This window comes from Equus asinus, chromosome 4, assembly GCF_041296235.1.
Source record: "Equus asinus isolate D_3611 breed Donkey chromosome 4, EquAss-T2T_v2, whole genome shotgun sequence".
Lineage (NCBI taxonomy): Eukaryota > Metazoa > Chordata > Mammalia > Perissodactyla > Equidae > Equus > Equus asinus.
In genome coordinates this window covers 136,115,939-136,140,280 of record NC_091793.1, presented here as the reverse complement: position 1 = coordinate 136,140,280, position 24,342 = coordinate 136,115,939, and the positions used below count along the sequence as shown (strand labels likewise).

General features: G+C 37.8%; 1 protein-coding gene across 13 annotated transcripts in view; it reads left to right on the top strand.

Annotated features, from left to right (window-relative positions):
• Positions 1 to 24,342, top strand: part of HYCC2 (hyccin PI4KA lipid kinase complex subunit 2) — an 86,236-nt gene that overhangs the window by 42,807 nt on the left and 19,087 nt on the right. For 8 of the 13 annotated variants that reach the window (XM_014829238.3, XM_070508382.1, XM_070508383.1 and 5 more), the window contains 5 exons: positions 5,210 to 5,389; positions 10,197 to 10,277; positions 11,691 to 11,806; positions 20,537 to 20,632; positions 22,433 to 22,549. In XM_014829238.3, the coding sequence (XP_014684724.1) occupies positions 5,210 to 5,389; positions 10,197 to 10,277; positions 11,691 to 11,806; positions 20,537 to 20,632; positions 22,433 to 22,549 (590 nt within the window). Of the gene's footprint in view, positions 1 to 609; positions 666 to 5,209; positions 5,390 to 10,196; positions 10,278 to 11,690; positions 11,807 to 20,536; positions 20,633 to 22,432; positions 22,550 to 24,342 lie in introns of all 13 variants that reach the window. The other 5 variants (XM_070508386.1, XM_070508387.1, XM_070508388.1 and 2 more) reach the window with 1 other exon arrangement.

Sequence of the window (24,342 nt, the reverse complement as noted above, 5' to 3'; positions counted from 1 at the left end):
CTTTCTTTATTTAATTTGGACTTTTTCTCTGTTTCCTGTTCTGGAATGTTTCCTTTTCTGGAAGCCAAATTTTAACTATACACTGATTGAAATTTATTTATTTATTTTAAGTATTGTTTGAGTTATTTTACTGACAATATAGAACTATATGTAATCACTCTAATGACTGAACTCAAACTAGTAACATGAAATGATGCTGCTAGTAAACTTAGCTTGAAAATGATCAGAGAAAGCACTTTTTGGTCTGAATAGTCAAGATCAGCAAACCTAGAGTAAGAGTTTCCGCACAACCAGGAGGACCTACGACTAGAATATACAGCTATGCACTGCGAGTCTTTGGGGAGAAGAAGAAGAAAACAGAAAGAAGATTGGTAACAAATGTTAGCTCAGATGCCAATCTTTAAAAAAAGAAAAAAGTTTCCTATTATTCAGCTTTGTCATAGAAGAAGGGAAAAATGTAGCTATTGAATCTATATGTTGATTTATGCAAAATACACACATCTTTCTGTTAACACAATAGTATGACACAGTTTTATCACCACTGGATTCATGTATGCTTTAAATGAAAATGAAAGGAACACACAGGAAAGTAGCTTCTTATCTTCCCAGATACAGCCTCCAAGAGTGCCTCTGCTGTGTACTGGAGTGAGTTTGAAGAAGTTCAGGTAATCATCTCCTAACCAGCAGCTTAACTTAAAATGCATCTCCATTTTTGTCCTATCACTAAAAGCTTGCTTACTGACCTCTTTCTTTCCTATCTCCTGAATTTAGATTGGCTCTCAGTCAGGCTTGCGTCTGTTGCTATTTGTAGCAGCAATTGCAGGGTTCATTTGCTTCTTTTTCTCTTGCTGTGTATTTATGGATGTTTTATAACTCTAGGTGTGGTAATGTACATATATGCGTATCCTTCTTGGTCAGGAGTTTTCAAAATTCTGTTTGAATAATGAATGTGTGTGTTCCCTACTCCTTGTTTGGCATCATCTTAACATTTAAGCTTTGCTTACTAAGATTTATTTGTTTTATGCTTTCTCTTTAGATTGTAAGCTCTTCACGGGCGTTGGTCATATATTCTGTATTTGTTATTTCCCCAGAATCTAGTATTTTTGTCATATACGTAATGAACACTTAATAAATGTTGATTAGAAGAAGAATGAAATACAAAATGAGAATCTAAAATGCTATCATTTTCATTAGGACTCACAAGTGTGTAAAAGTATCAGTTTCATTTTCTCTTTTATACTTGGGAAGCTGTGATATTAAAAAAAGTTATTCACATTACATTATATTGTCATACTTCATAATATTAACATGTGAGACTTCATAATGGCTAGAAATGGAAATCTTACAACTTGAGAGATTCAAGCTCAAGATCCAGCATTCATTATAATCAGCCAGGTGCCAGAGCAGGTCTGTCATTCCATCCTTTCTCCTGTCAGATCATAAATTTCTAACCATGTGTTCATGCTTCAGAAGAACAGAATGTTAAACTCTGTAGAGTCTCAAAGCTTGTCTGGACTTTAGTCCTAGAGGGAGGGCCCTTTCAGTCCTGATTTTATTATATTCTGAAACATAATCAAATGTATTATTTAGTTAACAAGAAAGTATTTCAGAAAATTTTCACATGCCATATATAATATTAATTGAAACTTATAACAATCTTACAAGCACTTTAGCTTTAAAGACTATAAAAGTTCTTAAGAAAGTATATTTTCTAGAAGTTTAATATTATGTATCATGGCCAACCTGTATTACAGCTTAAGTTTTAATCTCTAGACGAACATATTACTTTATTGTTCTCCTTTCTCTCCTTCCAGATCCCATAGTAGTCACTCTAGCATTCTTTCACTTCAGGGAGACCTCCATCCAACCGATTAACCCCATCACTTTTGCATGATTTGGTTGCCTTGCCTCCTCCTCTCAAATGTCTCACTTTTCTCTTTCCCAGCCAAATTTTCGTTGTCTATCATTACAGTCATTCTCGTGCTAACATTCTTAGCTCTTTTGCCTCTCGTTCCCTTAGTTCATATTCTTTGGGCATAATCTCAATACTGGATAAAACCCAACCATTTCCTATACTTCATGCCTGTACCTGAGTGGCTGGACATACCTGGAGAAAACATAGTTTTGTTGACTTTCTCCACTTTAAATGCAGGACTGAAAATCTCAGGTGGATGTATAATACTGCCTTGCAGTCTTGCTTTACTTCCTTGGTACACTGTCCCACTGTTCATTTTACACCTTCTCTTTCCTTATACACTTACCCTCCTTCCTCCTCGTTGTCAACTTGCTTTCTTTGTCACTAAAAAAGAGGAAAAAATAGGGGGCTGACCCCGTGGCCAAGTGGTTAAAGTTCCATGCACTCCACTTTGGCAGCCCGGGTTTGGATCCCAGGTGTGGACCTCCTCCACTCATCAGCCATGCTGTGGAGGCATCCCACATACAAAGTGGAGGAAGATTGGCAACAGATGTTAGCTCAGGGCCAATCTTCCTCTCCAAAGACAAACAAACAAAAATAGAGGGAAAAATAGATGGGAACTTCCTTGTTTTCCCATTCAAATCTACCACTCTACCAGCGTCTGTCTCTACCCACACTCTCCTGCTTTTGCTGCTGTTTGGTGGATGGAGTGTCCCAGGTTGTATCAAAGGCCTTCTCTTCCACATAGGCCTGGATCCCATCTTCGCTAGCCTCCTGAAATGCTGCGTCTGCAGTTACCTCCTCTTTCCTCCATCATTGATTTCTTGCCTTCCCTGATGACTGGAATATGGAAAAGAACCATATTCTGCTTTTTAAAAAGCTTCTTTGGTTTGCCTTCTATTTTATCATCTACCCCATTTCTCTGTCCCTCTGCACAGAGGAACTTCATAAAGTATTGCTTATTTATAGCCTGCTTGTCCCCATTTCCTCACCTCACCATCTCTCTTTAACCCACTCAAATTGGGCTTCAGTCTCCATTAGTCCACCCAAACTGCTTTCAGTGTGTTCATCAGAAAGCATGTCTCTTAGTAATTACTGTGTCAAAACTGGTTGCTAAATTTGGAAAAGGTGTCAGTTATTCTTAAGCTTTTTTTTTAACCAGAGAATAATGATTTTTAACACCTTTTGATGTGGTGATAGTGCCCTTTAGGGGAGGTCAGAGTCATTTATGACACTGAGAAAGTGAGAATATGATGGCATAATACATATGCTTTGAATTAACAGATATTAACAGCACTGGCAAGTTTTTAAGTCTTTTTTTGCAGCGGTATCTGATTAAAAATTCTTGGATTGCCAGTCACTCCTCCTCCCCACTTTTAAAGAGAAACAGAGTTATAATTTTGGCAACTCTGTATATCCTTGCTATGCTTAAGTAGAATATACATGCCAGTGTACTTCTGGGTACTGAGGAAGGGAAATTCAAGTCTTTATAACATAACAAATCGTATTTGTACCATGGCCAGTAAAATTTAGAGAAGCAATTTTGGAGTCTTTTGCTAAAGAAGAAAGTAGATTTGAAACATGGATGTAGATTTTTAGTAAATAAATTTATGAGAGCAATAATCTTTAACTCCCCAAAAGAGCTAAATATTGTTGTCTACTTTAAAAAGATGCCAGCAGTTGACTATTTTTGAAAGTTTATTACTTCATTATTGACATTACATGAAATATACTGTTTGTAATTAAACAGCCCTTACCTGCTACTCCACCTCCATTCTAGTATAAGAAATGTGATATAGTTGGAATATCAAGTTGGTGTCAGAAGACCTGACTTCTAAGGTTTTCCTCCACCACTAACTACTGTGACCTTGGGCAAATTGTCTGACTGGTTTAGACATCAGTGTAAGGGGAGAGTTGAGGTGTTTTTTAATTTTAAATACTATGATAATGATTTCACAAAAAAACCTTAGTAGTTACTGACTAGAGTGTGTGTGTGTGTGAATTTTTTAGTTTCAGAGTTCTTCCTTAAGAGCTAAGCTTGGGGCAGCCTCGGTGGCCTAGTGATTAAGTTCAGTGCGCTCCGCCTCGGCAGGCGGGGCCTGATTCCTGAGTGCAGACCTACGTCTCTTATCTGTTAGTGGCCATGCTGTGGTGGCAGCTCACATACAAGAGAGGAAGATTGGAAGTGGATGTTGGCTCAGGGTGAATCTTCCTCAGCAAGAACAACAAAAAAAAAGCTAAGCTTAACTCATCTAAATGTATTAACTATACAGTGGGATTTGTTGACTTTAATTTACAATTGTGAAAGTAGTGAGTTATTCTAGAGTGTTAGATTATTATACACATATATAACTACATTCAAGCAGATTTCCAAATGTATATGCATTATTTCAATCATTCAGAATAGAGATAAGCATATAAATTACTGAATTATTCATGTTTTTGAAAGCTAATGTTAATTTAAATATTATTTTATAGTTTCCTGTCAGTGTTTTATCTGCATTTTAAAATCACAGCCAGTTTAATGTAGTCTGCAGTTATTCCAACAAAACCATTCTAAATTGGCAGTACACGTTTTGGGAAAAGGGGGGAGGTTTATTTAAACTTCTCATTTTCTTCCGTTTGCAAGGTCCTGAAGCTCCTCATAAGTTATACTGTGTGAAAAATGAAAAATTATCCAATTAAACATTGAGAAAGCTATTTCTGTGTACTTTCCTCCTTTTCAAAATCTTTCAAATAAGTATGATTAGTGAAATTTGTTAATCTTAAAGCCTAAAAATAATCGTTTTGGTTTACGTATGTACTTAAAATATTAGGTAGCATTTTGGATGTCCAAATATTATGTATTGCAAAATCCCTGTCTTTTCTGAGTGATATGTAATTTGTTTAAATCATAGTCTAAATCATATATTTAAAGTTTATTTCCAACAAGATCATTTGAAATTATTTTTTTCCAATAGAAACTTCTAAAAATGGAAGATATAGTAAGGGTTGGTGAGAACAAAAAAGGAAACTCACTAAATATAAATGTAGTCCATTGGTTGAAGATCTAATTATCTAATAAATTTAATGGTACAGTGTATTGAAAGATATGTTGATATTGTATGGGCACAAAGTACTTCTTACAGTTAATGGATTAGTCAGTTTAATATGTTTGGTTACATTGGTTCAAAATATGCAAAAATTAATATTGAGAATTTATTTAAAAAATACTACACGAGTATATGTGCCTTTAAAAGAATACAGTTACACCAAAAGAATGGAAATGATTAATGCACTTTATTTTCCTTTTAGCTCCTGGAGCCTGTCTGCCACCAGCTATTTGAGCTCTATCGTAGCTCTGAAGTTCGACTTAAGAGGTTCACACTGCAGTTCTTGCCGGAATTGATGTGGGTTTATTTACGGCTTACAGTTAGCCGAGACAGACAGAGTAATGGTTGCATTGAAGCACTCCTTTTAGGAATTTATAATTTGGTAAGTTGAAGATGATAGTTTTGGAAATTTTAAGTTCTTTTTGTGTGTGTGTGAGGAAGATTGGCCCTGAGCTTACCACTGTGGTGGTCTTCCCCTATTTTGTATATGGGATGCTGCCACAGCATGGCTGGTGAGCAGCATGTAGATCCAAGCTCAGGATCTAAACCTGCAAACCCTGGGCCACCAAAGCGGAGCATGAGAGCTTAACTGCTATGCTACTGGGGCAGCCCCAAGTACTTTTTAAAGTCCTCTGAGAGGGGCTGGCCTGGTGGCGTGGCAGTTAAGTTCGCACGTTCTGCTTCTCGGCGGCCCGGGGTTTCACCGGTTTGGATCCCGGGTGTGGACGTGGCACTGCTTGGCAAAGCCATGCTGTGGCAGGCGTCCCACAGATAAAGTAGAGGAAGATGGGCGTGGACGTTACCTCAGGGCCAGTCTTCCTCAGCAAAAAGAGGAAGATTGGCAGTAGTTAGCTCAGGGCTAATCTTCCTCAAAAAAAAAAAAAATAAAGTCCTCTGAGAGCCAGTCCTGGTGGCCTGTGGTTAAGTTCAGCACACTCCACTCTGGCAGGTCAGGTTCAGTTCCTGGGCACAGAACCACACTACTCGTCTGTCCATAGTGATGCTGTGGCAGTGGCTCATAGAAAAACTAGAAGGACTTACAACTAGAATATGCAACTAAGTACTGGGACTTTGGGAGCAAAAAAAAGAAAAGGAAGATAACACATTTTATAAAGTAGTTGAAACTATTATAATTGATAGCATTGCTACTATTTCATGACTTATTTCTTCAAATTATTTGACCAATATTTATCAGTGCCTTGCATTTAAAATTTATTTTTTGATAATATATTTGTATTTGGTACTTTTTTTTCTTTAAAGATTTTGTTTTTCCTATTTCTCCCAAAGACCCCCGGTACATAGTTGTATAATTTTAGCTGTGGGTCCTTCTAGTTGTGGCATGTGGGATGCCGCCTCAGCATGGCTTGATGAGCAGTGCCATGTCCACACCCAGGAATCGAACTGGTGAAACCCTGGGCTGCCAAATCAGAGCCCGTGAACTTAACCACTTGGCCACGGGGCCAGCCTGTTTTTGGTACTATACTGTTTATGAAACTCTTTTCTTCTAAGGAATTCTTGAGTACCTTCAATGTTATTATGGTTTTTTTCTCATGGTGCCCAGTTTAAGACATTGGTATTGAAATTCCTGCCTTCTGAAATCTTATATTCTGTGTATTCAGTTCTCATCCTAATAAAGTTAAGTTTATACTCCACCTAAATAAAGTTTTGTAGTTGAGAGGTGATAAAGTACCTCACAAAACATTGGGTCTCAGAAAAGTAAATATTCTTCTGCACCAGTGCTCTTTCCTCTATTGTCCCTTAAAAAATAATTAGAAAACATTTCCATCACTAGAACACATATCTGAAGGAAGGAGCATGGCCTTTGAAATCACTTGTATTTTGTTTAAAACCAGGCCCTGCCACTTACTGGCTGTTTTAAATATAGGCAAGCTACTTAATATCTTGACTTCAGTTGCCTCATCTGGAAAACAGAAATAAAACATTGTTATTAGGATTAAAACCAATTAGAAGAATCCAGCATGTTGCTTGAGGTGTTTAATAAATGTGTATCATTATTATTATTAATAGTAGTAGTATTATCATCATTAAAGATTAGTTTTTTTAAATGAAAAGCTGGTCTAGGTATAAGATTCTCTACTTTGCAAACTTGCCTGATTGTTTTTTCTTTTAAAGCAGAACATTTGTTTCATATATCACTGTCTCCTCTAGTGCTTAGCACATCTACTTAATAAATGTTTGCTGATTTAATAATTGAATTTAGTGTTTCATATTATGTTTAACATTAAGCTGTCATTTTTGTTAATTAGTGTAATAAAATTTAGTAGCCTGGTGGCGCAGCGGTTAAGTTCGCACGTTCCGCTTTGGCGGCCCAGGGTTCGCCGGTTCGGACATGGCACCGCTTGGCAAGCTGTGCTGTGGTAGGTGTCCCACGTATAGAATAGAGGAAGATGGGCACGGATGTTAGCTCAGGGCTAATCTTCCTCAAAAAAAAAAAAATTCAGTGGGACAAATGAAGCAAACATGTTTTGTGTAGCAGAATGCTTGACAAGTTCTTGACAGTACTTGTTGGTGCTATGGTTTAATCATCTTTTGATATCTCAAAAATAGTGCCTAACCACTATTAAACCACTAAAAAGCCCTATAAAAAAATGCTCGATTATATGTGAGAAATATAACCTTAGGCTTCTGTCTTTGACTTCCCTTGACACTTGTGTTCTTTCTTCTCTGTGGTTCTCAATATTTCTTACCAACACGGGGTTTTTTTCATAGATTCATTTCTCTTCTTTTTTCTTTCCCTCCCCAGCACTTCTCTGTTCCTTAAAATAGCTCCAGGGAGAGTTTTCCATTGCCCTCAGCTTAAAGAAATTTCAGAACAGCCTTCTCCACAGATACACACAGAGATAAATCAGAAGTAGGTGGGAGAGTTTTATATTGCCCTTAGCTTAAAGAAATTTCAGGAACGCTCTTCTCCACAGATACACACAAATACAAATCAAAAGTATTTGGCTTAATTTGAAATTTAGGAATAAAAATGAAAATTTTTGCTTAAGTCAGGTCCATACATCTTAGCATAGACTTTCTCTGAGACACAATGGCCCAGATGTAGTAGTGACTAGTTTGACTACAAAGTAGTTTAAAAAAAACTCCAGGGACTTTTTAAACCCATTTTTCTGCCAAAATAGAGGTATAGCCATTGTTCACATATAGTTGAAACTCTCCTGTGACATAGTAAACTCAGAAAGGAGCCCTAGAGAGAAGTTCTTTTGGGTTTGCGTTTTGGTAACAATAGTTGGCTTTGTTTTTGTTTCTTCCTTTTATGCTGTGTGACTACCCAAGTCTCTCTCTGACCACCTTCCTTCTAGGCCTGCTAAGGGCAGTCTTCTCTCTATGGATCTTGTAGTTAGTCATGTGTTATTATATGAGTTGTAAAAGAAATATAGAGTAAAATAAGGCACTAGAGAAAAGAAATGATACAGAAGGAACATTTCACCCCTTTCATTGCTGGCTTCTGTAGGCAGATTTTCTTTTTTTAATTTGGTGGGTATAAAATGGCATCTCATTGTCATCTAAACTTGCATTTTCCTCCTTACTCATGAGCTGGAGCCTATTTATGGACCACTGGTCTTTTGCCTATTTTTCTTTCTTTCTTTCTTTCTTTTTTACTTTTTATTAAGATTATGATCGTTTACAACCGTGTGAAATTTCAGTTGTACATTATTGTTTGTCAGTCGTGTTGTAGGTGCACCCCTTCACCCTTTGTGCCCACCCCCCACCCCCTTTCCCCTGGTAACCACTAATCTGTTCTCTTTGTCTACATGTTTAACTTCCACATATGAGTGGAGTCATACAGAGATTGTCTTTCTCTATCTGGTGTATTTCACTTAACATAATACTCTCAAGGTCCATCCATGTTGTTGTGAATGGGACGATTTTACCCTTTTTATGGCTGAGTAATATTCCATTATATATGTATACACCATATCTTCTTTATCCAGTCATCAGTTGATGGGCATTTAGGTTGCTTCCACTGTAGGCAGATTTTTATTGATACCTGTAGAAGATAGGAGGTATCAGAGACTGTAGAAATGAAGACACTGTTATCGGTGCGTTGGGCTCTTGTTGTCCCCCAGCATAGAAGTCAAGAGAGACAACAAACTGGAGTAGAGAAGTAAAAGTTTATTGGCTTGTGCATGGAAGAGGCACAAGGGAGCTGGTGCAGAAAGGAAAACAGCAGGTGACCGGCCTGTTAGGGAGCAGGATTGTGGGGCTTTTATTAGGCAAAGGCTGGGGAGGAGTGCCTTTTCACAGCATATAGGGGTGGAGTTGTGCTTGCTCCTGTACCGTCACTACTACATGTGATGCATGTATTGTTAGCATGCCAGCTCTCCACCTGGGGGTGTGATTTTTAGTATGGTAATGGGGCTAGGGTCACCTTCAGACAACAACTGGGTCCTAGGGTACATGCATAAGCTGGGGAGAGTCCCAGGGCTGCAGAATGTGGATCTTGATGGTCTCTATCTCATTCTCCCGGCTTGCGGATTGGTTTTGCGGATTGGTTAGGGACCTTATCTTGTTAGGCCAGGGGCCTTGCAGGTGGCCCTGTCTGCTTTGGCTGGTGCCTATCTCAATACTGTTGTTCTTTTCAAGGAAAGATAAAGTGCTTTTAAAAATCACAAGAATTGTCTTGCAGTTCAATAAAAATTACCTAAATATGAACTTACTTTTAATCACTTAGACTAATGTTAATTATGTTAATATGTAGCTTATCAGGTCATCAGTTTATTGTTGAATAATTATAAGTCTCTTTTAGTCAAGAATGATGTGTTTTTCTTATTTTAATGTGTGTGGATCTCTTGGCTAAGACCTTTAATCTGTTTAACTCAGCCATGTTTCTACTGAAAAAGATCTAATCACTTGTAATCTTCCTGTCCTGTTTGTAAATTTAACGTGAAAATTGATTTGTGTGCCTGCTTCATGTCTTTGCTGTCATGTTGTATTTGATGTAATGTCGTATTGTGCTCAATCAATATCACAGTATCACCTAAATGTACAAATTTGCTAATAGGTTAGAAAAGATACACTAGGGTAGTAATATTTTTTTACATATTAGTATTTCTAAAAATCTTCCTTAGTTGCCAATGATATATTTGGTAAATGAAGAAAGTAATTATTTCTTATAATGCAGTCCTGTGAATATTTCATTATCTTTGTATATTTTTTAACTACAGGAAATTGCTGATAAAGATGGAAACAATAAAGTTCTATCTTTTACTATCCCTTCCTTATCCAAGCCTTCAATATACCATGAGGTAAGTAAGATTGGAAAGGTGGAATTATTTAAAATTATATTGAATAAGAGATAAAAGTCAGTTTCTTACCAGAGATAAACAGTCCCAACGTGTCTTTACTGATTTGCATCTTAAAAGTAGATGTGTATTATTAGCAATATAAATCTGAGCTGTTGTCAAGAGAGGCAGAAGGTAGTTAATGGAAAGTTTTCCTCTGGTTCTTGTTTGTTTCTTTTTAATCCTTCCACTAATATAATTTTCAGTCTTTTTTATTAGACTTTTATCAATTTTCAAAAATATTCTTCAATTTTCTTAAATCTTTGCCTGTTAATTAGAAGTCATCTGTGTTAGATTAATTTGTTTTAATTGTTTTTAGGAAATTGACTACTTAGAAGAATAGTAACACTAATTATTTCTGTTTAGAGGAACCTAATTGATGCATTCCAGCTGTTCAGTAACATTACACTTCTGATTTTTGCTTATATTTATTTGAAGAATGTGAGAACACTGGTAATCACATAGGCAGATGATTCCTGTTGAGCTGAACTCATGCTGTCTGCTCTATTTAAGGGTATATCTTAGGAATCAAGCTTCTGGTCTGTAGTGGCTTTACTGCATAAAGTTGTCAGGAAAGCAATTAAAGAAACTTTACCAGTAGTCTAAAAATCATATTCCATTTTCTTATCAACAAACAGTATCCTGTTGTCTCACAGCTCTATGTAGCTATTGATTTTCTTAATTAATTCCCCTGGGACTTTGTTTTGTGTTGGAAATAGAATGCCTCCTATTTAGCCAGGACTCATGTTTAGCCAGCACAGATATTTCTGAGTAATAGAATTTAGTTCAGTTCTATGTGTCATGTTATGAAATAAAATAGAGGCTAGTGAGACATTTGTGAATGGATGGTTCTTCTAACTTTAGAGAGAAGAAATCAATTATGTCACTAAAAGACATTTGATCATAGTCTTCAGTATTGTTTGTGTTATATAATTATAACTCTCTATGCCTTGCTTTCTTCATTGTAGAATGGGATTAATAAGAGGACCTACCTACCTGAAGTTAGACAAACTGCCAAGTTTGAATGCACAGTTGCCAAGACTGCTCTGTGTTCTGGAACACAAACAGATTAAAATTGATGTATTTGTAACCTTTAGTCTTTTCAGCAACTTTTCTTATTCTGTAACCTAAATATAGACTTATTCCATAGTCTTTCAAAAAATAAAGCAGTATATTTTTAGTTCTATATATTATATATAATTTCCAAAGAGAGTTGTAAAACGTATATAATTGAAAAATGGGAAAGGTTTTGAAAGAGAAGAAGAAATAGTCTGAAACTGCCTTTTGTTGAAACAAACTTAAATATCCTTTCATGATAGAGATTTTTAGTTCATTTTAGAGGTGCAGTCAGTCTCATACTATACCTTATCTTTGTAGCCCTCGACAATTGGATCCATGGCTTTGACCGAAGGGGCATTGTGTCAGCATGATCTCATCAGAGTTGTTTATAGTGATCTTCATCCTCAGAGGGAAACATTCACTGCACAAAACCGGTAATGGTCAAAACTGTAGACAGTAATAATTATTAATTTGTGCTTAACAGTCAACTATAGTTACTTTCACTTAAGTTTGGTATGAGAGGAGGCAAAAAGTTAAATATGTCATACTAGTGAAATACATCATACAGTGAAATACCCATCCATCTAATGGTTGGTACTATGTTGTGGTCATCTTGTATAATAAAGCAATGTAAAAACTAGAAGTGTGGGCATGAAGTCAGCCAAACCAGGGTTTGTGCGCTAGGACTACACCTTAGAAGCTTACCCTCTCGGGCAGTTTATCTACTCTGTGCTCCTTGCTTTCTTCATTGTAGAATGGGTTAGTGAGAGTACCTGCTTACCTGAAGTTAGGCAAACTGCAAAGTTTGGACGCACAGTCCTTAAGACTCCCTTCACTTTTGACACCAACTGCAGGTTTGGGGGGTTCCCATAATCACTCTTAGGTTTAGTAACTCACTGGCAGGACTCATAGAACTCATTGAACGAAAGCTGTTATATTCACACTTATTGTTTATTACAAGGAAAGGGCACAGATTAAAATCAGCTAAAAATAGAAATGCATGGGGTAGAGTCTGGGAGGGTTACAAATACAAAGCTTCCGTTGTCCTTGCCCCTGGAATCAGGATGCATTACAGTCCCAGCATCACTGTGTGACAGTATGCATAGCATCAGGCTCAGGTGAGCATCAGTGTCCAGAGTTTTTATTGGGCTCCATTAGGTAGGCATGATTGATTAGATTGATTGTTCGCAAGGTTGATCTCAGCCTCCAGGTTGATTGATACTGTGACCCAAACCACGACTGTAAATCACATTGGTTCTTTCTGGTGTGGCCAGCCCCCAGCAAAGAATGTTGTATGTCACCACTTCCTCCCTGAGATCTGTTGTCACCAGTCCCCATCCCAAACAAAGACACTCCTATCAGATATGACATAGGTTACTTCTTAGCGGTGGGGAAGAGGCTAGACCCTTTTGGGCAAGGCCAAATTCTTTACTACACAGGCCATCCCCTGACCTTTGGCCAAGGATCTTTTAAACAAAAACAATCATGTTTATCTGGGCATCTACATTAGTATAGCATTTATATGACAGACACAGATGGCAATATGGTCATTATGAATACGCCTAACATTTGAGTAGCCAGTGTAAGTTAGGGATATATTTGAAGAAACGACTAATTTGTTCTATAAAACTGCTACATACATTTACATATTTTTGTACCAATTTGATTATTCTTTCCCATTCTACCCCCATCTGCTGCTATTTGTACCTTACGATAAACTTGAGGAACTGTTTATCATAGAAATTAGCTGATGAGTAGCTAAATTCAGTTCTTCCTTCAGGCCAGTAATTTTCCATTAGTATTCATCATAAGGAGCCTTTAACTCAATTTACTAATACATTTGACTATCAGTATTAGTATTATAACCTTACCAACAGTGCCAGCATTACACTGTATCGCGGAATGGCAGTAGATGTAACCTGAAAAATAAGAGTCAAAGATCCTAGCATATTACCAGAGTCTCACTTAGTCATTAACTGTTATTCCAGTTCGTCATCATAGATCTCGCCACAGTGTGTCCCAGAACAATGCCACTCAAGTTTGCAGGCTTCCATTTGATTTTATCCGGTTCTAAAAGCAGGAGTGGTCTCACCAACATATGGCTTCACTCTTTCAGGAATCTGATATAATTGAGCCAAGAGACAATATTAGCTCTTGCTCTGAACCTTTCTCAAGGTAGCAGTGTAGTATTGAATTTCCCTCATTGCATAATCCATTTATTGATTCCCTTATCTCAGCTACCATTCCTCCCTCTCTCCATTTGTCCCCAAACTTTTCTACCTTTCGAAGGGACATTAGGTTGAGCCATTGTGCTGGTCTGGATTGCTGGCAGCAATACCAGTCTAGCATGTGCCTCTGCTACTCTTCTCCCATCCATATAGGGTAAGTTTACTCAAGCACAGAACTAGTGGGCTATCTCACCACTGGGCAATATGTCTGCATTCTCTTTCAACCCCAGTTTTACTGGATGGAGTGAAGGCACAACCCACCCCGTTGGGCCCTTAGGAATTCTGACATAATGGTTAAAAGATATAGTTACAGCTTCTTGCTTAGGAAGGTCTCTGCTTCTGACATCTGCAGTCACAGTGCTGATCCTCAGACCACTGCTTTAGGTAGGAAAAAAAAAGTTGAGGTGATTTGGGGAAGAAAGTTATACGACCATCTTACCCCCATGGGAAGAGTTGCATAGTCATACCACCATTGTCCCCTCCACTCATCTCTTTCCAAACCCCCAGAAAAGCAGAAGAATCTATCTAGTGGTGACCCTCCCTTGGTCTCCCTTTTGTTGAGTGCGAGTACTCAACATAGTAAGCTCATGAAGGCATTTAAGCCAACCCTTCGTGCTTTATCCCTCCCCGTACCGTCCCCATTTTAGGTAACAGATGTTTCACTTGTTTGTTCCACTTCTCTATCAAACCATTACCCTGAGGATATCTCCTTACCCATTGTTAGGCTTTATGGGCTGTAAAGCGTGTTCCTTGCTCTGAAGAAATGTGACTCAGTAATCCAAATAGGTGCAATATCTTATATTCTGGTCCCTTTGTAGTACTATGAACATTTGATCTGCCATCAGGTAAGCAAAGCTCAGTGCAGAGTAAGTGTCTATTCCTGTCAGGACCCATTTGTAGCCCTCGGGGCTACTGACATCAGTCCACTGTCAACTGTGTGCAGGCCTTTATTCCAGGGGAATCCTCCCTATGGCCATCTGCAGTCTGTCTCTGTTGTTGGTAGAACATTTCTTATTGGCATTTTGTGTCTCGCAGGTTACAAAAGGAATATGTCTAAATTCAGCCCATCTCTGCATTGCCACAGTACTGCCATGTCAACTCATTTCATGGACCCAGAGGGCCACCTTAAGCAAGCACACTGGAATATCTACTCATTGAAACCAATCACCTTCCAACTCTGGAAGGGGTTTCTCCTGATGGACATAGACATATCCTACTTTAATGCACTCTTCAAATTCCCATAGTGATTTCCATAGGGCTGTTCCCTATACAGACACTTCTTTAAATAGGCCAGTTTTCTGTGGTTCTCCTGCCTGATCATATGGCCAGGCCATTGGCCACAGCCCATGAGTTGGTAAAAACCCAAACATAGTGCCAAACAGCATGCAATTAAGTCCACTCACCAAGGTGATTTGTTTTTACCTTCTTCAGTCAGAGTGGCAACCTTCCAAACAGGATGTAGTCTATGCATGTTAGAACTGCCATCCATAAACCAAGCAGCTATTTGTTGGTCATTAGAGAGCACTTCATAGGATAGTGTCCAGGTGATGATAGAATCTGGCAGCCTGGCACATGGTGCCAAAGTTGGCCCTATGGAAAAAGAGGCTCCCTGCTTATGAGTACTCTGAGTATCTCTTTGCATTCCCCTAGTAGCATATTCCTGCACAAACCGTTTCCACTTTATGTTGGAACTCTTCTGGCACTGCCCATGTTTTTCTGACATCACCCAAGATATGGGAATTTTAGATTTCAGGATTATTTTGTTTCAGTCATAGGGGCAGTCTCAGTGCCTAATGGCAAGCTAGTTGTCTCTCAAATGGAAATTTCCTGGTCGCAAATCCCAGAAGACGTCACTAGGTGGCATCTACTGGGTTTTGCCATGAGCCTCAGTCTGTACTCCACACAGGGCTATTGTGCAGCAAATTAATGACCTTATAGGCTTGGCAATCTTACTGGTCCCCATTTAGCATGTCCAATTAATATTGGAGGAAGGGAGGATTTACATGCTTTCTATTTTACAATACTAGATAGGGGAAGTGTTCCCCAGGCAGACACAATGTCGTTCCCATAATATGTTCAGGTAAATGACACACGATCATTTCAAATAAAGTTCATCCAATTTATAATTTCAGTAAGTTAAGATGATGCCCAAAACATGCTTAGCATAGTGTCTGGCACATAATGTTAGTGATACTATTATTTGTTATGTAATATTTTATGTTCATAGTAAAATAGTACTCTTATCTTATTGGTTATAATATTAGAGTTATGTAGCAAACATAGGATCAAGTGAGTTTCCATAGTCATTGGCATTTTGATCAAGTGCTTCAATCTGGAATTCCAGTTCTCCTTATGGGTTTTTCCAATATTACACATATGGTAGAAAATGCAGTGGCTTCCCTTGTGTCCTAACACACTCTTGTGGAATTCAGCTCTAGTGATCATCTTTTGTTAGCCAGCAGGGTGCTGTGTAACACTTGGAGAAGGCCTTATCCCAACATGAAGTGACAACTTAATTTTTTTCTATACAGTTATGTTGGTTTACTCAAATCATTTCACAATATAAAATTTATGTTACAATAGTGGTTGATAAGTATAGTTTGCAGACTGGTTTGCATTAAAATAATCTGGTTACCAGGTTTCTTTTTTGTTTTCTACTTTTAATTTTTAAAGCATAACATTATATACATGTGGTAAATTTAAAATAGAACAGAGTATAAAGTGAAAATAGATGAAAGTACAAAGAACAAAGTATATGTGTCCTCTTCCCTCTAACCATTCATTTCTACTCTCATTAGTTAAAATGTTAGCAGTTTTTTATGTGTCGCTTCAGAAATTTTAGCGCATATAAAAGCACGTATTCAACCTTAAACACATGCAGGCCTATACACACTGAATTCACTTGCATATCTTGTTCTGCAACTTGCTTTTTTCATTTAAGAATAAATCTTGGGGGGCCAGCCCCATGGCCAAGTGGTTAAGTTTGCACGCTCCACTGCCGCCGCAGAGCTGCATAAAAATATACAACTATGTACTGGGGGGCTTTGGGGAGAAAAAGGAAAAATAAAATCTTTAACCAGAAAACAAAAAACAGTTTTAAAAAAACAAGAATAAATCTTGGACATATTTCTCTAGTATCATATAGAAGTCTCCTCGTTCTTTTTTAACGATTACTTGTTATTCCATTCTGTGTATGTACCATCAGTTTTTGTTTTTAGAAGATTGGCACCTGAGCTAACAACTGTTGCCAATCTTTTTGTTTTCCCCTGCTTTTTCTCCCCAATTCCCCCCAGTACATAGTTGTATATTTCAGTTGTGGGTCCTTGTTTCTTCCCCTCCAGCCCCTGTCCACCAGGTATCTTACTTCTCTGTGATTTTGTTTCTTCTAGATGTTTCATATGAATGGAATTATGCAATATGTGGCCTTTTGTGTCTGGCTTCTTTTACTTAGCATGTTTTCAAGGTTCATTCATGTGGTGGTGTGTATCAGCCCTTCCTCATTTAAATGACTGAGTAATATTCCATTATATTGATAGATATTTTATTTATCCATTCATCAGTTGATGGACATTTGGGTTATTTCCACTTTTTTTGGCTGTTTATGAATAATACTGCTAGGAACATTTGTTTATGAGTTTTGTGTGAACATCTGTTTTCATTTCTTTTGGGTATGTATCTAGGAGTCGAATTGCTGGATCATATGCTAATTCAATGCTTAACTTTCTGAGGAACTGTCATACCATTTTCCAGATTGAGTGTACCATTTTGCATTCCCACCAGCTGTGTGTGATATGCCAGTTTCTCAACATCCTCACCAGTGCTTATTTTCCATCTTTTTGGTTCTAGCCACCTTGGTGGGTGTGAAGGGTGATATCTCATTGTGCTATTGGCTGTTGTTTTGTTTTTGCTGTATGTTTTAGTTTTTTGTGCAGTCAACTGTGTCAGGAATATACACACACACAGACACACACACATATATATATTTTGAAAGTTAAACACGTATGCATTAGCTCTATACAGTTTATTAAGAAAAACTGCAATTTCCGGTTCCCTCCCCCCCTTCCATTTCTCCTTTCCCAGGTGTAATGACTTTTAACCAGTGGTTCTCAGCCGGGGCAGTTTTGCCTTGTGGGGAACATTTGGTAATGTCTGGAGACTTACTTGATTGTCACAACTGGGTGAGAGAGCAGGCTGCTACAGGCATCTCATGAGTAGAGGTCAGGGGTGCTGCTCAACATCTGCAGTGCCCGGGCTAGCCCCCACAACAGAATGCCAACAGTGCTGAAGTTGAGAAATCTTGCTTTAACTGACTCTCTCCACATCTTTGAGTAACTTGCTGCTTCTTAGTTTTTCAGTTTGGGGCATTATCTAATAACTTGTCTCTGTGAAAGATAAAGATTTAGCTTGTTACCTCTCTCATTCTCCTATCTTCTGAATGTAGTAATGTTGCAATTGTGGGAACTCATTACTCAGATTTCTCATTATTATGATTGACTGTGGTTCATTTGGAGCTATTCAGTACTGGGCTTGGTGATTAACTGATTACTTGTCCTTCATACCTTTTTGTTTTCCTTGGAGTTCATAATTTTCCTTTTTTTTTATCCTTTGTTTATTATGTGCTTTGTAATTCAACCCCTGCAAATTCTCTATCAGTTGTCTAAATCTCCTTTCAAGTCTTCATTCATATCCATTACTCTCTCAATTTCATCTTCCTGAAAAAGGAGCTCCTGGAGCCTTTGACTTACTCCAGTCTGGACTGTGTTGCCCTCTGTGGCTGGTGTACACTTATTATCTCAGGATCTCCTTTCACTCTCATCCTGGGAATTCCCTTTTCTTTTTCCTATGTGGATCTGTTTCCTCTGCCCTATATCCTCACTCTTTGTTCCTACTATTCTGAAATTCAACTGTGATATTTCTTGGTGTGGGTTTATTTCCTCCATTGTGCTGAGCACTAGGTAGACCCTTTTGGTTTGGAAACTCATGTCCTTCGAACTGGGAAATTTTCTTCAATAATTATTGTTAATTAATTGAGCTTCTCCATTTTATCTGGCCTTTTACCATCTGTCTTCTGGAGCTTTATTATTTGGATGTTGGAACTCCTGCAGTGGTCCTCTTTCCTCTCTCATTTGTCATATCTTTTTCCTTTTGCTTTACTTTCTGTGGTGTTTCCTCAACTTCAACCACCAATGCTTTTCTTGAGTTTTTAATTTCTGCAATGATATATCTAAAAGCTTTTCTTGTTTTCTGAATGGTTTTTCTTTTTCTTTTTCTTTTTTTTTTGTGGAGGAAGATTTGCCCTGAGCTAACGTCTGTGCCAGTCTTCCTCCACTTTATATGTGGGTTGCTGCCACAGCATGGCTGACAAGTGGTGTAGGTCTGTGCCCGGGATCTGAATCCATGAACCCGGGCTGCTGAAGTGGAGTGCGCTGAACTTAACCACTATACCACAGGGCCGGCCCTCTGAATGGTCTTTTTAAATAGATCTTGTTTTTCTTTTTGTTTTTTTCAGAAACGTCTTCTCTCATATTTTTGAGAATAGTAATGATAATTTGCTTTATTGAAAGTTATTTTTTTCTTTGTATATTCTCTGTTTCCTCCAAATTGTGCTTTTTTTTTTTCTATATATTTTGATCTTGTTTTCATGTTAGTGGAGTTCCTCAGATGTCTGGTAATCCTTTTTTTCCCCCTTATATTTAAGAGCAGGAGAATGAAAAATTAGAAGCTCTTTCCATATTAGTAGGGCTAGTTGACTATGAACTTCACAATTTCTAACTGGATCATTCAGTTGGGGAACTTCCCAAGTCCAAATCTCTAAGTGTTTCCTCTTAGGGTGGTCAAATTCCTTAGAGAAAGCTCTTCTAGTCTCTTAACTAGAGAGCTGGCTCCTAGCCTGCTGGTGGCCAAGTCAGGAGGGAGAGTTTGAGGTCTCAATATCCAGTAAGACATATTTCACCTAACTTTCCTATTTTCCGTCTGGTATTTTCCCCCTCCTCCCTGCTGCCCCAAACCACGATTGTACCTGGTGGTTCCCAGGTGGGAATTTCTCTTTTATCCTTTCAGAAAAGAAATCTTTAATTTCATAAAATAAATGTTCAATAAATGTAGTGGCATAGAGAAAGAGAAAGGATCTGAAGATGTACCTACCTCCAAGTCAGACTTTCAACTCAATTTTTAACTTCATTTTGAAATAATTTCAAACTTATAAAAAAGGTTTCAAAAATAGTACAAAGAGTTACCAAATACTCTTCATCACCTATGGGCCGCTTTTTAGAAATACAACTTCCCTGGGTCCTGCCCTCAGAGATTCTAATTGGGTCAATCTGGGTTGAGACACAGGAATATGGTTATTTCACAGTTTCCTTAAATAACTGTAATGTGCATCCAGACTTAGGAGCCACTTTCTTAGAGATTGTAAAGATTAGGAAAGCATTCATTTATTAATTCAGTAAAAATTTATTGAGCAATTATAATGTGTTGGACACTGTGCTGGACACTAGAGACAGAGAAGAATAAATCCGGGTTTCGTCCTAAAGTTGCTTATTATTAAATAGGTAAAACAGAGGTAGAGTCAGAGAATTATGATTCAATGGGATAAATGCTGTATTAGAGCTACACAGATAAAGGGAACAATTTCCTTTATCTGGGAGAATTAAGAATGGCTTTATGTCCAAGGTAAAAATTTGAGCCAGGACTTGAAACCTTAGCAGGAGTTTCCCAAGTGAAAAAGTATGTTCTAGGAAGAAAGGACAGCATCCGTAAAAGCAAAGAGTTATGAACGATTATGCATATTCAAGGGGTTGTAAGAAGATTGATGTAGTGTCAGGTATGTGGTAGGCAGTGGAGGAAAGTGAGGTTGGAGAGGTAGGTTGAGCGTGAATTTTAAAGGACTTAGTAGAAATAACTGTAATCCTTTTCCCTTGTTTTTGTTGTTTCTAGGTTCGAAGTCCTGAGTTTTCTCATGTTGTGTTATAATTCTGCTATTGTGTATATGCCTGCTTCATCTTACCAGTCTCTTTGTCGGATGGGCTCCAGGTGAGAAGAGTAATTATCATTAACCTTCACATTTATTCATTTGATGGATGTTTATTGAGCACGTTCTCAGTCGTAGGCACTGTTATAACTTCTGGTGGTACAGCAGTAAACAAAACGCAGGGAGCTTTCATTCTTGTTGGGCTCCTTATCATCCCGCATGCAACATGACCTTGAAAATACTTCGGCATTAAAGAAGTGTTTTCTAGCTGAACATCAAGTTAAGCCAAGATGTCTTAAGTTTAGGGTGGTTTAGTGATGCACCTAATCACTGCCTGGATGCCAATTTTTATAAATCACTTTGAGAGCTTTGAATACATAGACCTATATGTGGAGAAAGTCTTAAGAAATGTGAACTTTTTTCTGTATATCTTTCACAAATAACTGTCTCTGCTTTGGATAAGATTAGCAATAACACCAATTATCTGTATGTCTCATTTGTATTTATGTGTTCAAATCTTTACTAAATCAGAACTTCTAATAATTTGGACAGACTTGAGCTAAAATTTAAATGTCCACTACAGAAAAAAAAGCTTAAGTAATATAAATTAGTTTGGAGACAGGACATTTAGCTTCACAGAATTGCCGTTACGGAAGGAACCCTGAGTTCATCCTGTCCAACTGATTTTTACTTGAGGAAACTAAGCCCCAAAAAGAAGTTAAATGTGTATTAGTTTTCTGTCGCCTCATAATATACCACGAAATTAGCAGCTTAAAATAGCACACATTTATTATGTCACAGTTTTGTGGGTCAGGAGTTTAGGCATGAGTTAGTTGAGTCCTCTGCTTAGGATCTTAAAAAGCTGCAGTTAAGATGTTGGCGGAAGTTGCAGTCTTCCCTAAGGCCCGATTGAGGAATTATACACGTTTGTTGGCAGGATTCAGTTCCTGTAGTTGTAGGACTGAGGGCTTCAGTTTCTTGTTGGCTGTCTGCTGAAGGCCAGCCTCAGTTCCTTGCCACGTGGACCTCCCAACATAAGCAGCCTACAACATAGCCGTGGCAGCTTGCTTCTTCAAAGCAGAGAAGAGATGAGAGAGACTCCAGCAAGACCTGCACTACAATCTTATGTACCATAGGCACATATTCTTGTACACGGACTCAGGGAGATCCTGTTACCTTTGCCCAGCCACACTCAAGAGGAAGGGATGACATGGGGCATGAGTACCAAGAAGGAGGGGTCATAAGGATCGTGGTCCCCCAAGGGTCTGTCCACCACGATGCTCTGCTCAAGTTCATGCTGTTGTTGGGTTACTGGGAATGGAATGTGGCCCTGTTTATAACAAAATTCAGTTTTCATAATTGGGGGAAGGCCAATCTTAAATTAGCTGTAAGTTTGATTTTATAGATTATCCCCTAAAGAATTTTAAGAAACTACGTGGCCATTGCACATTTAAAAATAGCCTCACAAACATCACTATTTTGAAATACTCCTTTGTTTGTTTTTGAGATTTCTGTATCTCCCACTAATTCATCCTGATGCAATTTGCAATGTGTGAAATGATGCATTTCTCTCGTGAAGAGGGAGAAGAATGATTATGAAAGAGATAGTTAGCTATTTAAGAAAAGTTGTTGCTTTATTGATATAGTCCTCTAGAATGTATGCTTTTTGAGGGCACAGATTTTATTATCTTTTTGCCTTTTCACAACTGTATGCCTAGGCCCAAGACAGTGACTGGCACATAGTCACTAATTAAGGAACAAATAAATATTTGAGGAATGAATGATTGAGTAAGTGAATTTATGAAAGCAAAAATATTTAATGAATTGGGAAATCACACATCATAAATCCTGTATTTTCCTAGGGTTTGTGTAAGTGGGTTTCCACGGCAACACGAAAAACACTGGAAAGAACTCTGTGGTCGAATAGTATTGGATCCCGAATTTATGGTGCAACTTCTCACAGGGGTTTATTATGCCATGTAAGTAGGTGGACTGTGAAATTGGGTAGACTCTTCCTAATGTTTGGAAATTTAATATTTCTCTTTTCTCCTTATCAGTTGCACAACACTGAATCTGTTGTTCCATGATGGACACATTATCTTGTTTTTCTAATATGAATTCCTTTTAATACTTCTTTTTAGATGAATAATACACTTTCTATTTGAAAGCAATATAATAACAAAGACAACTTTTTAATTGAGATATAATTGACATATAAGATTGTATTAGTTTTAGGTACACAGCATAATGATTAGATATATTTTATATTGTGAAATGATTACTACAATGAGTTTAGTTAACATTCATCACCTCACATAGCTACATATTTTTTTTTCTTGTGATGAGAACTTTTAAGATTTCTTCTTTTAGCAACTTTCAAATGTACAATACAGTATTATTAACTATAGTCACCACGCTAACTATAGTCCCAATACGCAGGACATATTTCTCTTGTAACTGGAAGTTTGTACCCTTTGAACACGTTCAACCTTTTTGCCCACCCACACTGCCTATGGCAACCACCAATCTGTTTTGTGTATCTGTGAGTTTGGTTTTTGGTTTTTTTTTTTTTAGATTTCTCATGTAAGTGAGCTTATACCATATTTGTTTTTTTGTGTGTGTTTTTGTTTTTGTTTTGAGGAAGATTAGCCCTCAGCTAACTACTGCCAATCCTCCTCTTTTTGCTGAGGAAGACTGGCCCTGAGCTAACATCTACGCCCATCTTCCTCTACTTTATACATGGGACACCTACCACAGCATGGCTTTTGGCATGCAGTGCCATGTCCTCACCCGGGATCCAAACCAGCGAACCCTGGGCCACCAAGAAGCGGAACGTTCGAACTTAACTGCTCTGCCACTGGGCCGGCCCCAATACCATATTTGTTTTTCCCTGTCTGGCGTAATGCCCTCAAGGTCCATCTATGTTGTTGCAAATGGCAGGATTTCCTTCTCTTTTTAATAACTGAATAATATTCCGTTGTATATATATATATACCATATTTTCTTTATCTATTCATCATCTGTCAGTGTATACTTAAGTTGTTTCCATGTCTTGACTATTGTAGGTAATGCTGTAATAAACATGAGGGTACAGATACCTTTTGAGATAGTGATTTCATTTCCTTCGGCTATATACCAGAAGTGGAATTGCTGGCTCATATGGTAGTTCTATTTTTAATTTTTTGAGGGTACTCCGTACTGTTTTCCATAGTGGCTACACCGAATTACATTCCCACCAGTAGTGTACAGGGTTTCCTTTTCTCCACATCCTCCCAACACTTGCTATTTCTTGTCTTTTTGATACTAGTCATTCTAACAGGTGTGAAATGGTATCTCATTGTGGTTTTGATTTGCATTTCCCTGATGATTAGTGCTGTTGAGCACCTTTTCATGTACCTGTTGGCCTTTTGTATGTATTCTTTGGGAAAAAGTCTATTTAGATCCTCTGCCCATTTTTAATTAGATTTTTTTTTTCTATTGACTTGTGTGAGTTCTTTATATATTTTGGATATTAACCCCTTATCAAATATGTGATTTGCAAATATTTTTTCCCATTCTTTAGGTTGCCTTTTCATTTTGTTGATGGTTTCCTTTGCTGTGTGGAATCTTTTTAGTTTGATGTAGTTCCACTTGTTTATTTTGCTTTTGTTGCCTTTTCCTTTGGTGTCAAATGCAAAAAATCATTACCAAGACTGATGTCACAGAGCTTACCTCTTGTGTCCTCTTCTAAGAGTTTCATGGTTTCAGGTCTTAGGTTAAAATCTTTAGTCCA